Source organism: Canis lupus, chromosome 5 (genome assembly GCF_011100685.1).
Source record: "Canis lupus familiaris isolate Mischka breed German Shepherd chromosome 5, alternate assembly UU_Cfam_GSD_1.0, whole genome shotgun sequence".
Lineage (NCBI taxonomy): Eukaryota > Metazoa > Chordata > Mammalia > Carnivora > Canidae > Canis > Canis lupus.
Genome location: NC_049226.1, coordinates 10,523,363 through 10,541,422, shown reverse-complemented (window position 1 = coordinate 10,541,422; position 18,060 = coordinate 10,523,363). Strand labels below are relative to the sequence as shown.

Genomic DNA, 18,060 nt, shown 5'->3' with positions numbered 1-18,060 from the left:
AAGTCACTTTTCTCTTTGTAGTTGTATTTTATCATCTTAAAAATGTGATTTGCTCTCTTAAGTTAGGTGATACACAAGTAAAGTTTCATTTATTGTTTGCTCATTACATTTCTTTTATCGGTATTCTTCAACATGTGCTTTATACTTAACCAGATTATTACATATAAAATGAAAATAAATCATTTACTAAAACAAACGAGGGTATGAACAGCACTTCACATACCTCTGAGCCATAGAACTTAGATCTTGAAGCTACTCTTTGAAGTCACCAAAGCAGTGTTTCCATTTGATAGATGAGTTTGTGACTGAGACCTTGAGAAATGCCACTTGGCCAAAGGGAAGGGGAAGAGTTGTTGGCTGAGCTGAAGCTCGGTTGCAATGACTCCCACTGGAATGATTTCCCTCTCCCCATTTTGCTGTGGGACCGGTTGCTTTCTTGGCAGGCAAATCAAGAGTCCCAGCGCAGGTCAGGGGGGCGGGCTGCCTGCCGGGGACTCCCGCGGGCCTCGGCTCAAAAGTCTTTGCAGAGCCCGCTTGACCTCCTTGTTGCGCAGAGTGTAGATGAAAGGGTTGAGCATGGGAGTGACGATTGTGTAGAAGACCGCAGGGACCCCCGCTCCTGCCCCCCCGGAGCGAGGCTGCAGGTAGATGCAGACAGGTGGCACGTAGTACAGCAGCACCACGGTGAGGTGAGAGGTGCAGGTGGAGAAGGCCCTCCGCCGGCCCCGGGCGGTGCGGATCCGCAGCACCGCCGCCACGATGAAGACATAGGATACGACGATGAGGATCAAGCAACCTGCGGCCACGACGCCAATGTTGGCAAGCATGACAAGCTCATTAACGGAGGTGTCGGCGCAGGCCAGCTTCAGCACCGGGGGGATGTCGCAGAAGAAGTAGGCAATGTGGTGAGGACCGCAGTAGGGCAGGTGGAAGGTGAGGGAGGTGTGGATCGCCGAATGCACAGCACCTACGGCCCAGGTGGTGCCAGCCAGCCCCACACACATCCGGCTGTTCATGGCCACTGGGTAGCGCAGGGGTTGGCAGATAGCTAGGTAGCGGTCGTAGGCCATGACCGTGTATAGGAAGCACTCAGTGCTGGCCAGGAGATGGAAGCAGTAAAGCTGTAGAGCACAGCCCTCCAAGGAGATCACCTTCCCATCCACGGTCAGGAGGCCTGCCATGACCTTGGGCACCGTCACTGTAGACAAACAGGCATCCAGGAAGGAGAGGTGCCCCAGGAAGTGGTACATAGGGGAGCAGAGGTGAGGATCAGAGCCCACAGTCAGGAGGATGAGGAGATTCCCAGTCAAGGTGATGCTGTAGGTGAGGAGGAAGAGGAGGAAGAAGAGGCTAGGTTGTTCAGCTGTGTACATCAGCCCCTCCAGGAAGAAGTGGCTCACCACAGTCTGGTTGGGGTCCTCCGTCTCCATGGCCGTCTGCTCACACCCAGAGCGGTTAGTTATCCCCTTTGCAGCAAAACTGACATCAACAAACATAATAAACAGTCATTCCTCTTTGCTGAAATGTCATTGGTCACTGGGCTATGCCAGCCAGCTTGGTCTTGCCCCATAAATGGGAGAAAGATATACAGATTCATTTCACTCTTTGACCTGTTCTAGTGTTTTCTTACTACTGTTTCAAAAATAAATCTTTCAATAGGAGGGATCCACAATCTTTCTAGAAGCACATAAAGGCCTATAACAATTGTTTGGAGAAATGCATTCCCTAAATAACAGCAATAGAACTATGGATTGGGAGTCTTACTCTCAGGGACCATCTCTTTTTTGCAAATATTCCAGAATTGTGATGCCTTCAATCTCCTAATTTACTCTGCCATAATGCAGATATGAATAAGCAGGCTTTTATTGCCATGTGCCACCAGGGAATTGTATCCCATCTTCTGGGGAGGCTTGCCCAGAGTTTGGGTACTGTTTAGTCAGCTGGGAACCCAGCAGTTCCATCCTTCCCTCACCCAGAGGGAATTCTTTGGAATTAGCAACTACCCATAACCAACTCTCCTGGTGTATGACAATGAAGCCTTAGAGAATTGACTGAATAATTACAAGGACAAATTGTTAAGTACATTTCTTGCTCTTCCTGTAAATCTTTGTTTCAACCTTTTGGGAGATGTTTTCCTGTGCTTTGATTGTTGAGGTGGAATTGAAATCTAAGAATTTTCTTTGATTCTTTCCATCCTTTACCTCCTAAATCTAATTAGATGTTGCATTATATGAAAATTTTCCTTAAACTCCTAATTTCTAGGGGCCTCTGGATGGCTCAGTTGGTTAAGTATCCACATTCAGTTTAGGTCATGGTCCCGGGGTCCTGGGATCAAGCCTCACTTCCGGCTCCCTGCTCAGTGTGGAGTCTGCCCCTCCCTCTGTGCTCTCTCTCTCTCAAATAAATAAATAAATAAATAAACTAAAACCAAACAAACACCTCCTGATTTCTATTGTATCTTCAATTCCCATGGACCTAACCCTGCACTTGCATATTTTTTTTCACTTGCATATTTTATACCTACCTTTTCACAATGGTTTTATGTTCCATCTCTCTCTCTCTCTTCCTGAATGTATCAAATGGTTCTGTATTCAGCTTCTTTGTCAATCTTCTTATAGCAACATTGTTTAACTTATCTCTGTACTTTATGGTTCTCCACTGCCTAAGGCATAAATTGCATTCTTGTCTGATATTCAGAATTATCTATACATTGTTTCAATTATTATCACAAAATCTTTATCTCCTGCAACCCCCTAAAGAAATCTCTCTTATCTAGGGATGGCTTTGCCTCATCTTCTCTGCAATTTGCCATAATCTCTCCCTGATCTCATCACTGCATTCCATTATTGAACATGAATGAAATTCATTTAATCTCTCACAAATCTACTCTCTATAGTTAAGTTTGAACATTAATTCCTCCATAAGTCCTTTATTCATTTCTAATACCTACGGTCTTCATGATAATTATGAACTAATACCTAAGCAGGTAGGTCTTGACTACTTTAGCGTTCCATGTGCATATGTCATGTCTTCCCAAGAAGAACACAGGGAAAATATCTTGTGCCTTCTCTAGTTTCCCAAGAACATTTTGGGAAACAGTAGAAATATTTAGGAGCCAAGTTTATTTCGATTTTTATAAACTTAAGTTTAAATCCCTGGTCAGGCACTTATTAGCTGAAGGAGAGGGATCATGGTGCTTTGTTTCTCTGTTCCTCCATTTGTCAAATAAAAAAGGAGACTATTGGAACATCCGGGTGGCTCAGTGGTTGAGTGTCTTCCTTTGGCTCAAGGAGTGATCCCGGGGTCCAGGGACCGAATCCCTCATTGGGCTCCCCACAGGGAGCTTGCTTCTCCCTTTGCCTATGTCTCTGTCTCTCTCTGTGTGTCTTTCATGAATAAATAAATAAAATATTTTTAAAATGGGGTTATCATCATCTGCGGTAATTATTATTTTACTTAGAATGCAGCAGGACACATAACATATGGCCTTATATTTCTTCACATGCACTAATTTATTCAATGCAATAATATTTCCCATGATGCTTCTAACAAAAAATGATATAGCATCTGTTTGGACAAATTCAGTAATGGAGTAATTAATCCTACTTCACAAGAAAGTTCATTTCAATGCTGGGTGAATCAATATACCATAATGTCCTTTATATCTGTGTATCCCTGATAGCTCAGTGAATTTAGTTTAGAATTTCTCTCTTCACACCCACTTGAATGGATGTGATATAAAGAAAAAAAGACAAATGGTAACAAGTATTATTGAATGTAGAGAAACTGAAATCTGTATACATTGCTGGAGAAAATGCAAAGTGGTCTAGTCACTTTGGAAAACAGTTTGGCAGTTACTGAAAAAGTTAAACATGAATTTACCTAAAGATTTGGCATTTCCATTTTTAGGAATCTACACAGGGGAAATGAAAACTTATGTCCATATCAATGTGAATGATTATAGAAGAATTACTTGTAATAGCCAAAGCCTTGGAAACAATCATGTTTGTTGTTCAATGACTCATGAATAGATTGAAAAAAAGAGAGTATATTCAAACAATGAAATATAATTCAGCAATAAAAAGGAACAAAATACTAATGTAGTTCATAAAATGGTTAGACCTCAAAAAGAGTGTGCTAGGGGTGGTTCAGCTCAGTCAGATGAGTGTCTGACTCTTGATTTTGGCTCAGGTCATAACCTCAGGGCTCTGAGATCAAGCCCTGCATCAGGCTCTGTGCTGGGCAGAGATTCTTTCTCTCTCTCTCTCTCTCTCCTTCTCTCTCCCTTTCTCTGTTCCTCCCTTGCCTCTCTCCCTTTCACTAAAAAAACAAAACAAACAAAAACCAGTGTTCTAAGTGAGAGAAGCAAGACACAAAAGGTCACATATTAGATGCTTCCATTTTGATGACACATCCTGTGAAGACAAGTCTATAAAGCAAAAAAATAGATTAGTGGGTGGCTGGGACCCAGCTGAGACAGAGAATGACTACAAATGGTTAGAAAGTTCTTCCTGAAGTGATGGAAATGTTCTAAAATTGAATTGTGGTAATAGTTGTGCAACTTTGTAAATTTACTAGCCATCATTGAATTGTGTACTTAGGTTAATTTAATGGTTGCAACATATATTTTAGTAAGCTGTTGAAAAAAAGAAATATTTTTTAAAAAGGAAAAATTTGTTGAGTCAAAACATGATTTAAATAAATGGAGAGACACTGCTCAAGGATGAGTATCATAAAAATATTTACATTCTTTCTAATTTTTAAAACTTTATTTTGAAATGTTAAATTTGCAGAAAAGTTTAAAAAACTGGATGACATAGTAATAAAAGGCACAGCATAGGGAATATAGTCAGTGTTTATAGTGTTTATGGTGACAGATGGTAGCTATACTTGTGAGCATAGAATCAACAGATCAACTCCTTGAATCACTATGTTGTACACCTGAAACTAATGTAACATATTGTATCAACTATACTCAAATAAAAAAAAAATAGAATAGAGCTCTCTTATACTTTGAGCCAATGTCCCCTAATGTTAACAATTTATGAGCTGTAGTAAAATTATAAAAATCAGGAAATTGCCAGTCTTATACTATAAACTCAACCTCAGGTTATACTGAAATGTCATCAGTTTTCCCCCAGTTTCCTTTTTCTACTCCAGGACCCAGCACAGGATTTTTATCTTCTCAAGTCTTTTCCAATATAGTCCTTATTCTTTCATTGTAGTTGATAAGCTTTACCATTTTGATGAGTACTTGCCAATTATTTTATACAATGTCTCTCACTTTGGGTATGTATATTGCTTTCTCCTGAGTAGTTTGAGCCTATGCATTTTTGGCAATAATGACACAGAAATGATGTTGTATATTTTCAGGGCACTATTTCAGGGTATAAGTGACATCAATGTCTCATTATTGGTAATGTGAAATGTCTTGGGGTGGAGGGAGATATTTGAAACTATGCTTAAATTCTATTTCTTGTCAATTTTTTACTCACTGATTTTAGAATATATTCATGTATTTTTCCTGAAAATATGATTATTTGTGGTTTGTCTAATGGTGATTAAAAAACCCACCTTTGATCTTTTACAATATTATTTGGGATTTCTGTAAAGAAAAACTGTTTCTTCTTCCCCACTTATTTATTTATTTAATTATTTATATTGGTAGGGACTCATGGATATATATTTGGTTATGAGATTAACTATAACCCAATACAGTAGTTACTTATTTTGGTATTCAAATTGTAGTTGCTTTGGTTATTTGGAGATTCTTTACTTTGCCGCCTGTGTCTTTTTGACATGCTCCATCTTTTTCATATACTTCCTTATTTTCTGGCACAACAGATGTTTCAGGATCCTTTTGCACAAAAAAGAAAGAGAGAGAGAGAAGAAAGAAAGGAAAAGAAAAAGAAAAAAGGAAGCACAAACATTGGCAAGAATGGTAGAAAAATTGGAATCCTCATGCATTGTTGGTGGGAATGTAAATTGGTGCAGCTACTATGGAAAATAGTTTGCAATTTCCTCAAAATTGAGAGGAAAACATAGAGAAAAAAATATAGAGAGTTACCATATGACACAATGATTCCATTTCTAGTTATATACCTGAGAGAACTGAAACATGGTCTCATGAAAACTTACATACAAATATTCTTGGCAGCACTTCTCATAATAGCTGAAACATAGACCCAATTCAAAAGTCCATTGACTGGGCAGGTTCTCTTACATCAACTGCCTAAGAGTCACGCTGTAAGAAGCAACAACCTCTCCTCTTCTCCGCCACCCACCCGGCAGCCGCCAAGCAGCAACCATGCGTGAGTGTATCTCGATCCACGTTGGCCAGGCAGGTGTCCGATCGGCAATGCCAGCTGGAGTTCTATTGCCTGGAACACGGCATTCAGCCCGATGGCCAGATGCCAAGTGACAAGACCACTGGGGGAGGAGATGACTCCTTCAACACCTTCTTCAGTGAGACCGGCGCTGGCAAGCATACGCCCAGAGCAGTGTTTGTAGACCTGAAGCCCACAGTCATTGATGAAGTTCGCACTGGCACCTACCCCCAGCTCTTCCACCCTGAGCAGCTCATCACAGGCAAGGAAGATGCTGCCAATAACTATGTCCGAGGGCACTACACCATTGGCAAGGAGATCATTGACCTTGTCTTGGACCGAATTTGGAAACTGGCTGACCAGTGCACGGGTCTTCAGGGCTTCTTGGTTTTTCCACAGCTTTGGAGGGGGAACCGGTTCTGGCTTCACCTCCCTGCTGATGGAACGTCTCTCTGTCGATTATGGCAAAAAGTCCAAGCTAGAGTTCTCCATCTACCCTGCCCCCAAGGTGTCCACAGCTGTAGTAGAGCCCTACAACTCCATCCTCACCACCCACACCACCCTGGAGCACTCTGATTGTGCCTTCATGGTAGACAACGAGGCCATCTATGACATCTGTCGTAGAAACCTCGATATTGAGCCCCCAACCTACACTAATTTAAACAGGTTGATAGGTCAAATTGTGTCTTCCATCACTGCTTCCCTCAGATTTGATGGAGCCCTGAATGTGGATCTGACGGAGTTCCAGACCAACTGGTGCCCTATCCCCGCATTCACTTCCCTCTGGCCACATATGCCCCTGTCATCTCTGCTGAGAAAGCCTACCATGAACAGCTTTCTGTAGCAGAGATCACCAATGCATGCTTTGAGCCAGCCAACCAGATGGTGAAATGTGACCCTCGCCATGGTAAATACGTGGCTTGCTGTCTGTTGTACCGTGGCGACGTGGTTCCCAAAGATGTCAATGCTGCCATTGCTACCATTAAGATCAAGCGTACCACCCAGTTTGTGGACTGGAGCCCCACTGGCTTCAAAGTAGGCATTAATTACCAGCCTCCCACTGTGGTACCCGATGGAGACCTGGCCAAAGTACAGCGAGCTGTGTGCATGTTGAGCAACACCACAGCCATTGCTGAGGCCTGGGCTCGCCTGGACCACAAGTTTGATCTGATATATGCCAAGCGTGCCTTTGTTCACTGGTATGTGGGTGAGAGCATGGAGGAAGGAGAGTTTTCTGAGGCCTGTGAGGACATGGCTGCCCTGGAGAAGGATTATGAAGAGGTTGGTGTGGATTCTGTTGAAGGAGAGGGTGAAGAAGAAGAAGAAGAGGAATACTAAAGTCAAAAATGTCATAAAGGTGCTGTTTTTACAGGGAAGCTTATTCTGTTTTGAACATTGAAAAGTTGTGCTCTGATCAGTTAATTTGTATGTAGCAGTGTATACTCTCATATACAATTACTGACCTATGCTTTAAAACACAACGCTTTGTTACAGACCCAAGCTGTCCATTTCTCTGATGGGTTTAAATAAACTATTCCCTGCCTTAAAAAAAAGTCCATTGACTGGATAAACAAAACATGAAATATGTACAGTATGTAATACTATTCAGTATAAAAAGGAATGAAGTACCGATATGCTTCATATGTGGATAGTAACTATTGTTAAAATAATGAGCCCAAAAAAGAGTATGACTGTGAATGTGAATGGACCTCAAAAGCATGCTAACTAAAAGGAAGTCAGACACAAAAGATCACATATTCTATTATGACATGTATGTGAAATGAACAAGGCAGAAAGTAGATTTAGTGGAAACTCAAGGCTGCAGGTGGGAACGGACTCATCGCAAATAGGAATAAAGTAATAGAAACGCTGTAAAATTAGAATGCACAACTCGTGTAGACTTAAAAAAATTGAATTATATGCCTAAAATGAGTAAATTTCACTCAATAATCTCTTTTTAAAAAAGAAGAACACGACATGAAATCTTCTGAATGAGATGGCATCCCATGTAACAAAGGGATTATAGCTGATGCTCCCCAAGGCACTCGGATGCAGTGAATGAGTGTGTGTTCTGGAAAGAAATAGACTTGTGTTCAAATCCATGCAAGCAGAGTAGCTTGTTGTGAAGTCCCTTGAAGTTTTTGAAACTTAGTTTCCTCAAATGTAAATTGATAAAAAAAATACTTAAGCCGTAAGGTTATACAAGGTTTCTAGGTGTGCTATAGCAACTGCTGAATAATTTGCTCACTAATGGGTCACTATTTATAATTCTGCATCTAATATTCTAAGACTTCATGCCCATCTTTGAATTAGCTCTACTATGTACCTTTCTATTTTCTCTAAAAACACTTCGGTTAATAATGTAAATACTCACACTTGATATATTTTCATTTCTACTAATTGGTCACACTTAGTATCTCACACTCCTCTCAATATTTCCATATGATGCTTTTGCACTGACCATTCTTGATTCTCCACTTAAACAGTGGAGATTGCACCATCTGAAGCACAATCGACACTTTTCAAGGCAGCCGAGGTCTGTCTCTGTCAACCTAGCATTTTCCTTCTGTGTGAATAGCCAATTCCTCTTGTTAGTGCTTTATGCTGCATCTGGATCTATGTGTATCTCCTGAGGGGCCTAGCAATATATGTCTTTTATATTTTAGATACTTGATAAAAATAGTTTAGCAACGCCTAACAGATGCTATGCTTACAGCAGTGATACAAGAAGAGATTCAGGGGATAAGGTGAGCTTTATAATGAGCCCACAGTCATTAGCATGAGAGCTTCTCAATCACAGTGACACTGGATGTGCTGCTCAAGAGGAAGGATTCACCTGCTTGTAGTTGTACCATTCATCCCCATGACCATCTTTTCACTTGGGGTAGCTGGTTACTTGCTCCTCTTTTTACCCACCTGTGTCCAAATTTTGCATTTTAACATTTGTTTTTTTAAAGAGGTCACCTCCAAGTGCCATTTCCTTCATGGGACATGTAAAAACATATAACTCTGCAGGTCCTTAAAAGTCAGAGAACTTTATTATTGGCTGCTTCCTGTCTGTATGAATCCCTCAGTAGAGAAATTGCTCATTGCATTCCACACACAGAGTATAGCCAGGTGGAGAAAGGACTAACGTCCTATCTGAGTAAATGCATTATCTCCAAGAAAGCCTGGAAAATCCAACTTCTACTGAAGGTGGGGCAAAACTTGATTTCTTCCAGACTTTTACTATCCTGCCTTTTTATTGTTATTGTTAGAGAGAGTGTATGTGTCCATGTGAGGAGAGCGGAGTGGGGGTGAAGGGGCAGAGGGAGAAAAAGAATCTCAAGCAGGCTCCAAGCCCAGGGCAGAGTTTGATCTCATGACCCCGAGATAATGACCTGAGCTGAAATCCAGGAGTTCGAAGCTTAACCAACTGAGCCACCTAGGCACCCCTCTCTTGCTTTTTAAAAGGTTTTTAGACTGCAGATGTGATGGGCTAAGGCCTTATTTCTCAGAGGCATGGAAAAGTTTATTAAACTTGTATAAACTATTGCTTGGAGTCTGCATTTTATTACGTTGGGAGAAACATAATGATCCCAATTTGTACACAATCAGAGTGAGCTCTTTGTAGCTCAAGCTGTACAGACTCTCCCAAAGCTTGGGATTGTGTATTCACTGAATGATCAGAGAGTCAATTCCCGTGGTTCATGGTATGCTCTTCTATGGATTTTGTCTCTTCAGGTTTTCAGAAATTGTCTTTCTGCACACCCCTTGTCAGTCTCTTCAATGATCAAGCCCAATACAAAGTTCTCTTTGAGTTTTTATTTTCATTTCAGTCTAACTAGCCTAATGTCTCTCCATCTGTATCTGCCTCTTAATTTTTACAACATTTACCGTTATTCTTTTATTTCATCCTCACTGGATGATGAGAATAGTCGCCTACAAGGTTTCCTCAATCGTCACCTCTCCCCTTGAATGAGTCACTCCACCCCGCATGTCACTGCCAGATCAAATCCCAGCCAGGGGTATCTCACTGCTCCCCCTTGAAATGTGAACCACTACACCCCCACATGCTTCCTTGCTGTGCTCCATAATGTTTTCACTTCACAATTCAAGACTATCTAAAATCTGACTATTGTCTCTTTATTCTTTTTTCCTCCACCCTTCCTCTATTCAGTAGACTTCTCTATTCAGGTAGATTTCCTCACGTCTCCTAATCACAATTTCCTCCTGTTCTCCTCACTCTGCTCTAGTCCACCTTGAAGAAATCGACTCTCATTTTCATCTGAGAATATCTCCAAAGCTCCTTAGACCTTCACATGTGCATGTGAATCCCCTGAGAATCTTCATATACAGAATCTAATTCAGCAGGTGTGGAGTAGGGCCCACACCTTAATCCTCCCCTGTGATGCCCATGCTGCCTTTCTTAATCCTCCCCTGTGATGCCCATGCTGCTAGTCCATGGGTTGGTTGCACTTTGAGAAGCAAGAATCTATACCACTATTGGAGCTTAAGATCGAGATTTTCTCCTCCAGAAGATTTTCCTACTCTGTCTAAGAGTGTCCTGGCTCCTCTGTGAACTCCAGGTGCAATGACTGTGTATTGTGTTGGGGATCCTATTCTAAAACTGGCTTAGTGGACTACTTCACCCTTCTCTGTGCATGCATCAGAGCCCTCTAGGAAGAAGTGCTGTGCTATGGATTTTTGTGCTTCCTGTGAGCATCTTTGAGAGAGTATAGCACAAGGAGCCTGAACTTTGGAGTTACATGGATTTGAGTTTACAATCTATCAACATCACTTACTGGCCAGATGGCTCAGTTTCTCACCTCACGCTCAGTATGTCAACTCCACTTCTCTAAAATACTTATACATAATGAGTATTCTGTTAACAGTAGCCATTAACTGTGGGACATGTGACATAGCACAACATCCTCACTTTTACTGGACCAACCCACCAATATCTCCATGACCCTTTCCATATGATAATATACTACTTCACAGAAAAGCCCATTACACTGTTGGACAGTTCATATATATTAGAATATTCTTTACATGCAGTTTAAATTAAGATACCTCATTTCCATCAGTTAGCTCTACCCTGACCCTTTGAATGCAATGAAATAGTCAAATTATGCAGTAAGTGAAAACAGAAACAAAGTTTTGATAAAATTGTCCATACTATATTTTGTTACTTCTGGCATATAAATGACGACTGAAAAAAAAATCAGGCCAGTGGCTGTCAGTCTTTGATACTTTATGATTCTTCTTTTCCTATCTCTCTCTCAAGAACATTTCCTACATACACCAACTTTAAAAATATTTCATGGTAACAGTGGTAATGGGACAATTAGAGATCTTTTGAATATCAAAACAGAAGGTAGCTTAGAGATTGTATGTTGCTTAACTTTATTTTAAAACTAAATGATGAAGAAAATGAGTTCTAGAAAGGTGAAGTGAAATGGGTAAATTGAAATGTTCTCTAGGAATTTAAAAGTAAGCACAATCAGATTTCTTGTGGAATATTAAATTAAAAAATTGCTACATAAGTGATTTTAACAGATATATACAAACACAACCTAGAGTGACTATTAGATCATTACAGCAAAACATATAAATCAAGACATTTCTAAATAATATAATATATACTACACCATAATACAGAAAATATAAATTATAAAATATGTATAAGTCCACCTAAATAACTATAAGCTGGATATAATCCAAACATGAATAGAAAAGATGGGAGAGTAGTCCTACTGGGTATTTCAAAATATTTTTAAAATGCAGCTATTCAAAAAGTTTGTGCTAAGAGACATATTAATGGAATCTGCATTTTGTGTGTGTGTACGCATACATATATATAAAGGATATTGTGAAATAAGATCAAATAATTGTAAGAATCTAGTATATTTAAAAGGTAGCATATTAAGGATATGTGTATGTGTGACAAATATTTAATAAGTGTCATGTGACAATTAGCTAGTCATTTGGGAATGAAAGCTAACACAATTTTCTAATTTGCATCTTTCTCTAATATAAAACCCTACGTGGATAAATTACTAAAACTTTAAAATATGAAGCCAGAGAGTTTCTTGAATTTTAAAATATGAGCCAAATTTAGAAGGAAGCCAAGGCATACTGAATATTCAAACTCTAAGCAGTGGTATGTTCTGAGTTTCCATTTTTAACGCTGGAGAAACATTCAGGCCGGTACTTTCCCTCCACTTTATTTATTCCCACTCCCAAGCCTAGATAACCTCAAAACAAACTTGAAAACAAAACACCCTCCCAAGAGGTGAAGTTCCATAGGAAACATTACTCCCCGTGGTTCCTTCTAGTGAAGAGTTCAAACTCTAGACTCAGACTTAAGTTCACCCATCAGCTCTGCTGCGGCTGTAACTGTGGTTGGAGGCTACAGTAAAATTTGTTGTGTTATGTTTTTAGACGTCTTTTTTTAAATTGAAGAAACATATATTTCTCTGTTAAAAGTCAAACAACAAATGGAATTTTTGATGTAAGCCTTCAGTTTTGTGGATGATGTGTCATCCGCCTTAACGGGAAGAGAAGTCCTTATGTTTGCTTTCATCCAACTTCTAGGTGGTCTGTTCTGGCCCAGAGGCTTATTCAATTCAGCCTCCTCTTGGACTGTGGGATGTTGAGGTGCCCATGACACCCGAGTTTGTTTGTGTGCCAAGTAGAATTTGTAACTGCTTTTCCTAGCCCCAGGGCTTCTCCTCCTAAAATAGGTAACTAGACTTTTCTAGAACAATTCTCTTAGGATTATCCTTAGGGGATTTTTGTTTTTCCCTTCACACAAAAACTTCTATCTATTCTTTTCTTCTAACTGAGTAGATTTTTCAAGACCTTCAAACCATAATGCCTGCTTTACAAAATCTAGACCCAATGCCCTTTCTTTGTCCCCTTTTCCTGAACTACTACGTACTTATTGTACATCTCTGCCCCCTTTTCCTGAACTGTACCAGTTGTTCCTTATTCATTTTCTTGTCATAAATTTTATTTCTATGCTCAGATACAAATGCATTTCTTATTCATAAGACTATAAACTCATTTGAAACAGACGACAATGTCACATTTTGTAAGTTACACTGAATACATTCCTGTTGAGTTGAACTGGCTTGCCTCCTCACGCATAGTTAGGTGTGCAAGCTTGCATCCCTGCTCTTACAGCAGACAGCAAGAAAAGCCACTGACCATAGAAATTTCATCTCTGAGAGTTTCTGCTCTTTAATTCTTACTCATTATCATAGTTTTTTTTTTTTTTTTTTTTTAACAATTGGAATTGGTTTTAGAGACTATAGTGATCCTTTCTGGGTTGCACTCTCTCACATACATCCGAAACAATGAAACCATGTCTTGCAGCCTGTAACCCATAACATAGGAATGAAGGGCTTCCACTACATACTAGCAATATTGTCACAAGGAAAACCAACAGGACTGGCTTCAGATCATCATCTCGCAACCAGGTCTATGCCCCACGCCATCCTGCTCCTCATTCATGCTCAACAGTTGTGGGAAAATGCCGGAATGCGGTAGCACATACATTCTCACACCACCTCATATGATCTGTTTCACTGTTGTCCATGGAAACACCAGGGGATCTGGTCTATGTTTGTGGAGAGATAAGCTTATCCTTGACATACTTCCCTCAGTTTTACCAAAGTGGAGCCCTGTACAACCCACGAAGGCTAGAACTGGTGAGGTAGTGATGCAGTGCACACAAATGGCTCCCTCACAGTGTGGTGGAATTGCCTCCTCAAGTTCAAGTTCATCAACCATTTTTGTTAAAGTAAAAGGCTGAGAACAGGAAATATGAAAAAACCACTCCATCCCCTGGCTTCAGTTTCCCACAGCTACATGGGGATAATAATAATACCTACCTCATATAATTGATGTCAATGTCAATCTTCATGTTTTGCATGAAGGTTATTTATAACATGTAAAAAGCAACATGGCAATCAGCTCAAGGATTAGAAGCAATAATAACATGTAGATTGATGCCAGAGAGAAACAGACTTTTTATGTGTATGTTTACTTTTCTTGGATATTTTCTGCAAGCTTCCATCCTTGCTAAGCTGCTTTGCTTGATTCTCATTAGATTTCAAGGAAGAAATATGGAAAAAATTGTTTTGAAAGCAGGAAATAATCCAGAATATCTATCTCTGCCCCTAGGAGTCTTCTAGCGTCTGCATGGATCCTTCTTTCCTTTCTGTTTTAAATCTCCCCAGTTATTCGTGTCCCATTTGGTGTCCTAAATTTTAGTGTCTTCTGCATGTCTGCAATACATGAGTCAGTGAGGCTGCACATCCTTGCGGCCTCCCAGCCTCCACAGTGCTGCTTTCATCTCTTTGTTGCGGAGTGTGTAGATGATGGGGTTAAGCAAGGGAGTGATGACAGTGTAGAAGACAGCAACCACTCCATCCAGAGGTTCCTGAGAGCCAGGACGGAGGTAAATGAAGGTGCAGGGCACATAGTAAACAATGACAACGGTCAGGTGGGCAGCACAGGTGGAGAAGGCATTGCGACGCCCATCAACTGACTGGATTCGCAGAATGGCAGCCACTATATAACCATAGGAAGTAAGGATAAGCATAAAGCAGGTGAGGGCCAGAAATCCAATATCTACAAAGGTGACCAGCTCATTGATGGTGGTGTCAGCACAGGCTAGACGCAGCATGGCAGGAATGTCACAGAAGAAGTAGTCTACTCGGTTTGGGCCACAGAAAGGCAGGCGGAATATGAAGCTGGTTTGGAAAAGTGAGTGGAGGGTGCCTCCCAGCCAGGTACCCAAAGCCAGGAAGTTACAGATGTTACGGGTCATAATAGTGGCATAATGTAAAGGCTTACAAATGGCCAGGAAACGATCATAAGCCATAAGTGTGTAAAGGAAGCATTCAGTACAGCCCAGGAAATGGAAAGAAAAAAGTTGGATTACACAGCCTCCAAAGGAGATAACCCTGCTATCCTGGAGAAAGCCAGCTAGCATCTTGGGGACAATGGCAGAAGAAATGGTCATGTCCAAGAAAGAGAGGTGACACAGGAACCAGTACATGGGGCGGTGGAGCCGGGTGTCCACCAAGACGGTGAGGATGATGAGCCCATTGCCAGAGACAGTGAGGGCATAGATGACAAGGAAAGCCAGGAAGAGTGGCACCCCCAGCTGTGGCGGGTGGTGCAGGCCCACCAAAATGAAATGGGACACAGAAGTCTGGTTTCCACTGTGCATTTCCTTGCTGTTCACATCTGCCAGAAGAAGTAGCAGAAGGGAAAGCTCAAGGCCCTTTAAACTCTCTAGGCATAGAACATATATTCTGTGTCATCCTCAAACATGGACAGAAGTGTCTCAGAAAGAGAGATCATGCTCTAGCTCTCATCCTTAATCATTCCGCCACCCTCACACCCAACCTCCCCTCATCCCCACCCACCTGCCCAACCCTTGATTTTGGGATTCTGCTTGATTCCAGGAAGAAATTGTTTTGTCCAAGATTAAAACCTATGGAACAGATTATGTGTATGTAATTGAGGGCACTGAAAGAAAGACCATATACAGAGGTCTTCACGTCAGAAAGAAGCAGTCATATAAAACCTAAATCAATCCATGAAAAAATAGCCATTTCATTGTTTTCCTTCACTTTGATCGCTAATCAATATAGCAGAAAGATAAGTAACAACTTATTCATTTTTTTTAACAACATGAGAGTTGGTATTATATTTCCTAATGTAGGTGTGCCCAATAAAAATCAGCATAAACTTTTAAACATGCATTATTTGGGCTGCACATTGAATGAAGTTGTAAGTAGAAATTACCATTTTCATGAAGTGCATCTCAAAATCATACATGTCATTTTAAATCTTTCAAGATAGTGAAGCAATACAAAATCACATTCACAAGACACCTATTGTCATCTTTTCTCTCTGCTTCTTGATAAATGCAGTCTGCCAGTCCATCCATCCATCCATCCATCCATCCATCCATCCATCCATCCATTCACTAAGGAAGAATGTATTATATCGGAAGAGCATGCCCTCAGAGGTCAGACCAGAATTAAAAATCCTAGCTCTTCCACTTATACTCATATATTGGTAAATTTGGAAATGCCACTTCCCCTTTCCTTGCTTAATTCTATAAGTGGGAACATTCATTGTGCTCATTTCATGGGATTGTTGTAAGGATTAAATAAAATCACATAATCTATAGCAGCTCTCCATCAACATTAGCTATTATCTTCCATCCACTATATGGCATGGTCCTCATTATTAGGCAAATTCAGTCATTGCATTTGTGCTTGAGGTCTGAAGTGGACCTGTAGCTTCCTGTGGGTTGTCCCATAGCAGATTTGAGTCCCCAGATTTGAAGCAGCATGACAAAGAACCTTTTATCGTAGTACTACTGGTGATTGGCACCAGCCACAGCGAAAGGTAGAAATCAGGGACATGACCAGAGCTCTTTCAGATGCTGAGGGCTTATGTGAGGGGATCCTTCCTAGTATCACCTTCTTTCTATGCAGTTTTGCTTTAATAATCTGTTTACCAAGTGGAGGCAAGCATTCAAAATGATGTGGTACCTTCCAGAATCATTCAGAAGGCTTCAGTGGGTGTGGAATGAAATTTGGTTTCCAGTTGGACTCTAAAAGGGTAGAAGACCCAACACTGTAACTATGGCTGCCATCTGGCTACTTCCTCTCTCCTATAATGTGAATCATTATGTATCCAGAATCTTAGCCCTCCTCATCTTCTTCAGTGTCACAGAGACTACTCTTACAGTGCAAACAGGTTTTTGCGGGCTGAGAAATTTTCTGTCATGAAAATTTCCTTGTTAAACCTAGAAGAGTCCAGAACAAACTGAGACAGGTGGTCACCCTCAGGAAGGGTCTAAATCACAGAGAAACTAAATAATCTCTTACCATAGAGGTAGAGAATCTATTCTGAAAGAATTTCAGAAGGAGTTCTTAGAGATTTCTTAGACATTTCTTTGCTTACCAGCCTTACTGGCACCAAAGCACCCAAGGGCAAGTGCAAAATTACTAGCATGGCCTAGAGAACAAGGAGCTTCATGATATGGTGTTGATTTACTTCCCTAGCCTCCCTTTTCTGCTCCATCCCGCTAATTTATGCTATAGCCAAACATTCTTTCCTGTTTCCTTAAACATCAATCTCTTTAATCCAGAAGGCCTTGTTCTAGATGCCCCCACATTTTCTGGTAATCTTCCAAGTCTCATTCATGTGTGATCTACTAAGGAAATCCTTTCTTCCCTTTTCCCCAGATGGTCACTCTATCTATGTAGCCTCCACAATCCTTCACGTTTCTATGGGCTCACGAAGCATGCTGCAATTTACCCTTCTGAGTGCCTGAATTCCCCTATTAGACTGTGAGCTCCAAAGGGACTTTGTCTCATTTTCTTTTCATCCCATGTTTGTGGCATATCTTGCACTGGAAGATTCTTCTTCTTCTTCTTCTTCCTTTTTTTTTTTTTTTTTTAACATTTATTTATTTATTTTATAGAGAATGAAAAGAAGGGAGGGAGGGAGAGAGAAACCCAAGCAGACTCCACACAGAATGTAGAGCCCTACCTTGCTGGTCATGACCCTGAGATCATGACCTGAGCCAAAACCAAGAGTTGGACACTTAACTGACTAAAGTCCCCATGCACCCCTTGCACTGAGATTCTTAAATCCTATTGAATAAATTCATTCTCCTCTGTCTGGTTGTCCCTGTTGTCTAAATACTGAATCC

General features: G+C 40.7%; 2 protein-coding genes and 1 pseudogene across 2 annotated transcripts; 1 reads left to right on the top strand and 2 right to left on the bottom strand.

The window, feature by feature from the left end:
• Positions 1 to 467: 467 nt before the first annotated feature.
• OR10S1 (olfactory receptor family 10 subfamily S member 1) lies at positions 468 to 1,496 on the bottom strand. Its single transcript, XM_038535568.1, has one exon. It carries the CDS (start codon positions 1,494 to 1,496, stop codon positions 468 to 470), a length of 1,029 nt encoding a protein of 342 aa, XP_038391496.1.
• Positions 1,497 to 6,307: 4,811 nt separating this feature from the next.
• LOC610151 lies at positions 6,308 to 7,664 on the top strand (annotated as a pseudogene).
• A 6,952-nt stretch (positions 7,665 to 14,616) lies between these two features.
• OR10G6 (olfactory receptor family 10 subfamily G member 6) lies at positions 14,617 to 15,552 on the bottom strand. Its single transcript, NM_001388798.1, has one exon. It carries the CDS (start codon positions 15,550 to 15,552, stop codon positions 14,617 to 14,619), a length of 936 nt encoding a protein of 311 aa, NP_001375727.1.
• Positions 15,553 to 18,060: the final 2,508 nt, after the last annotated feature.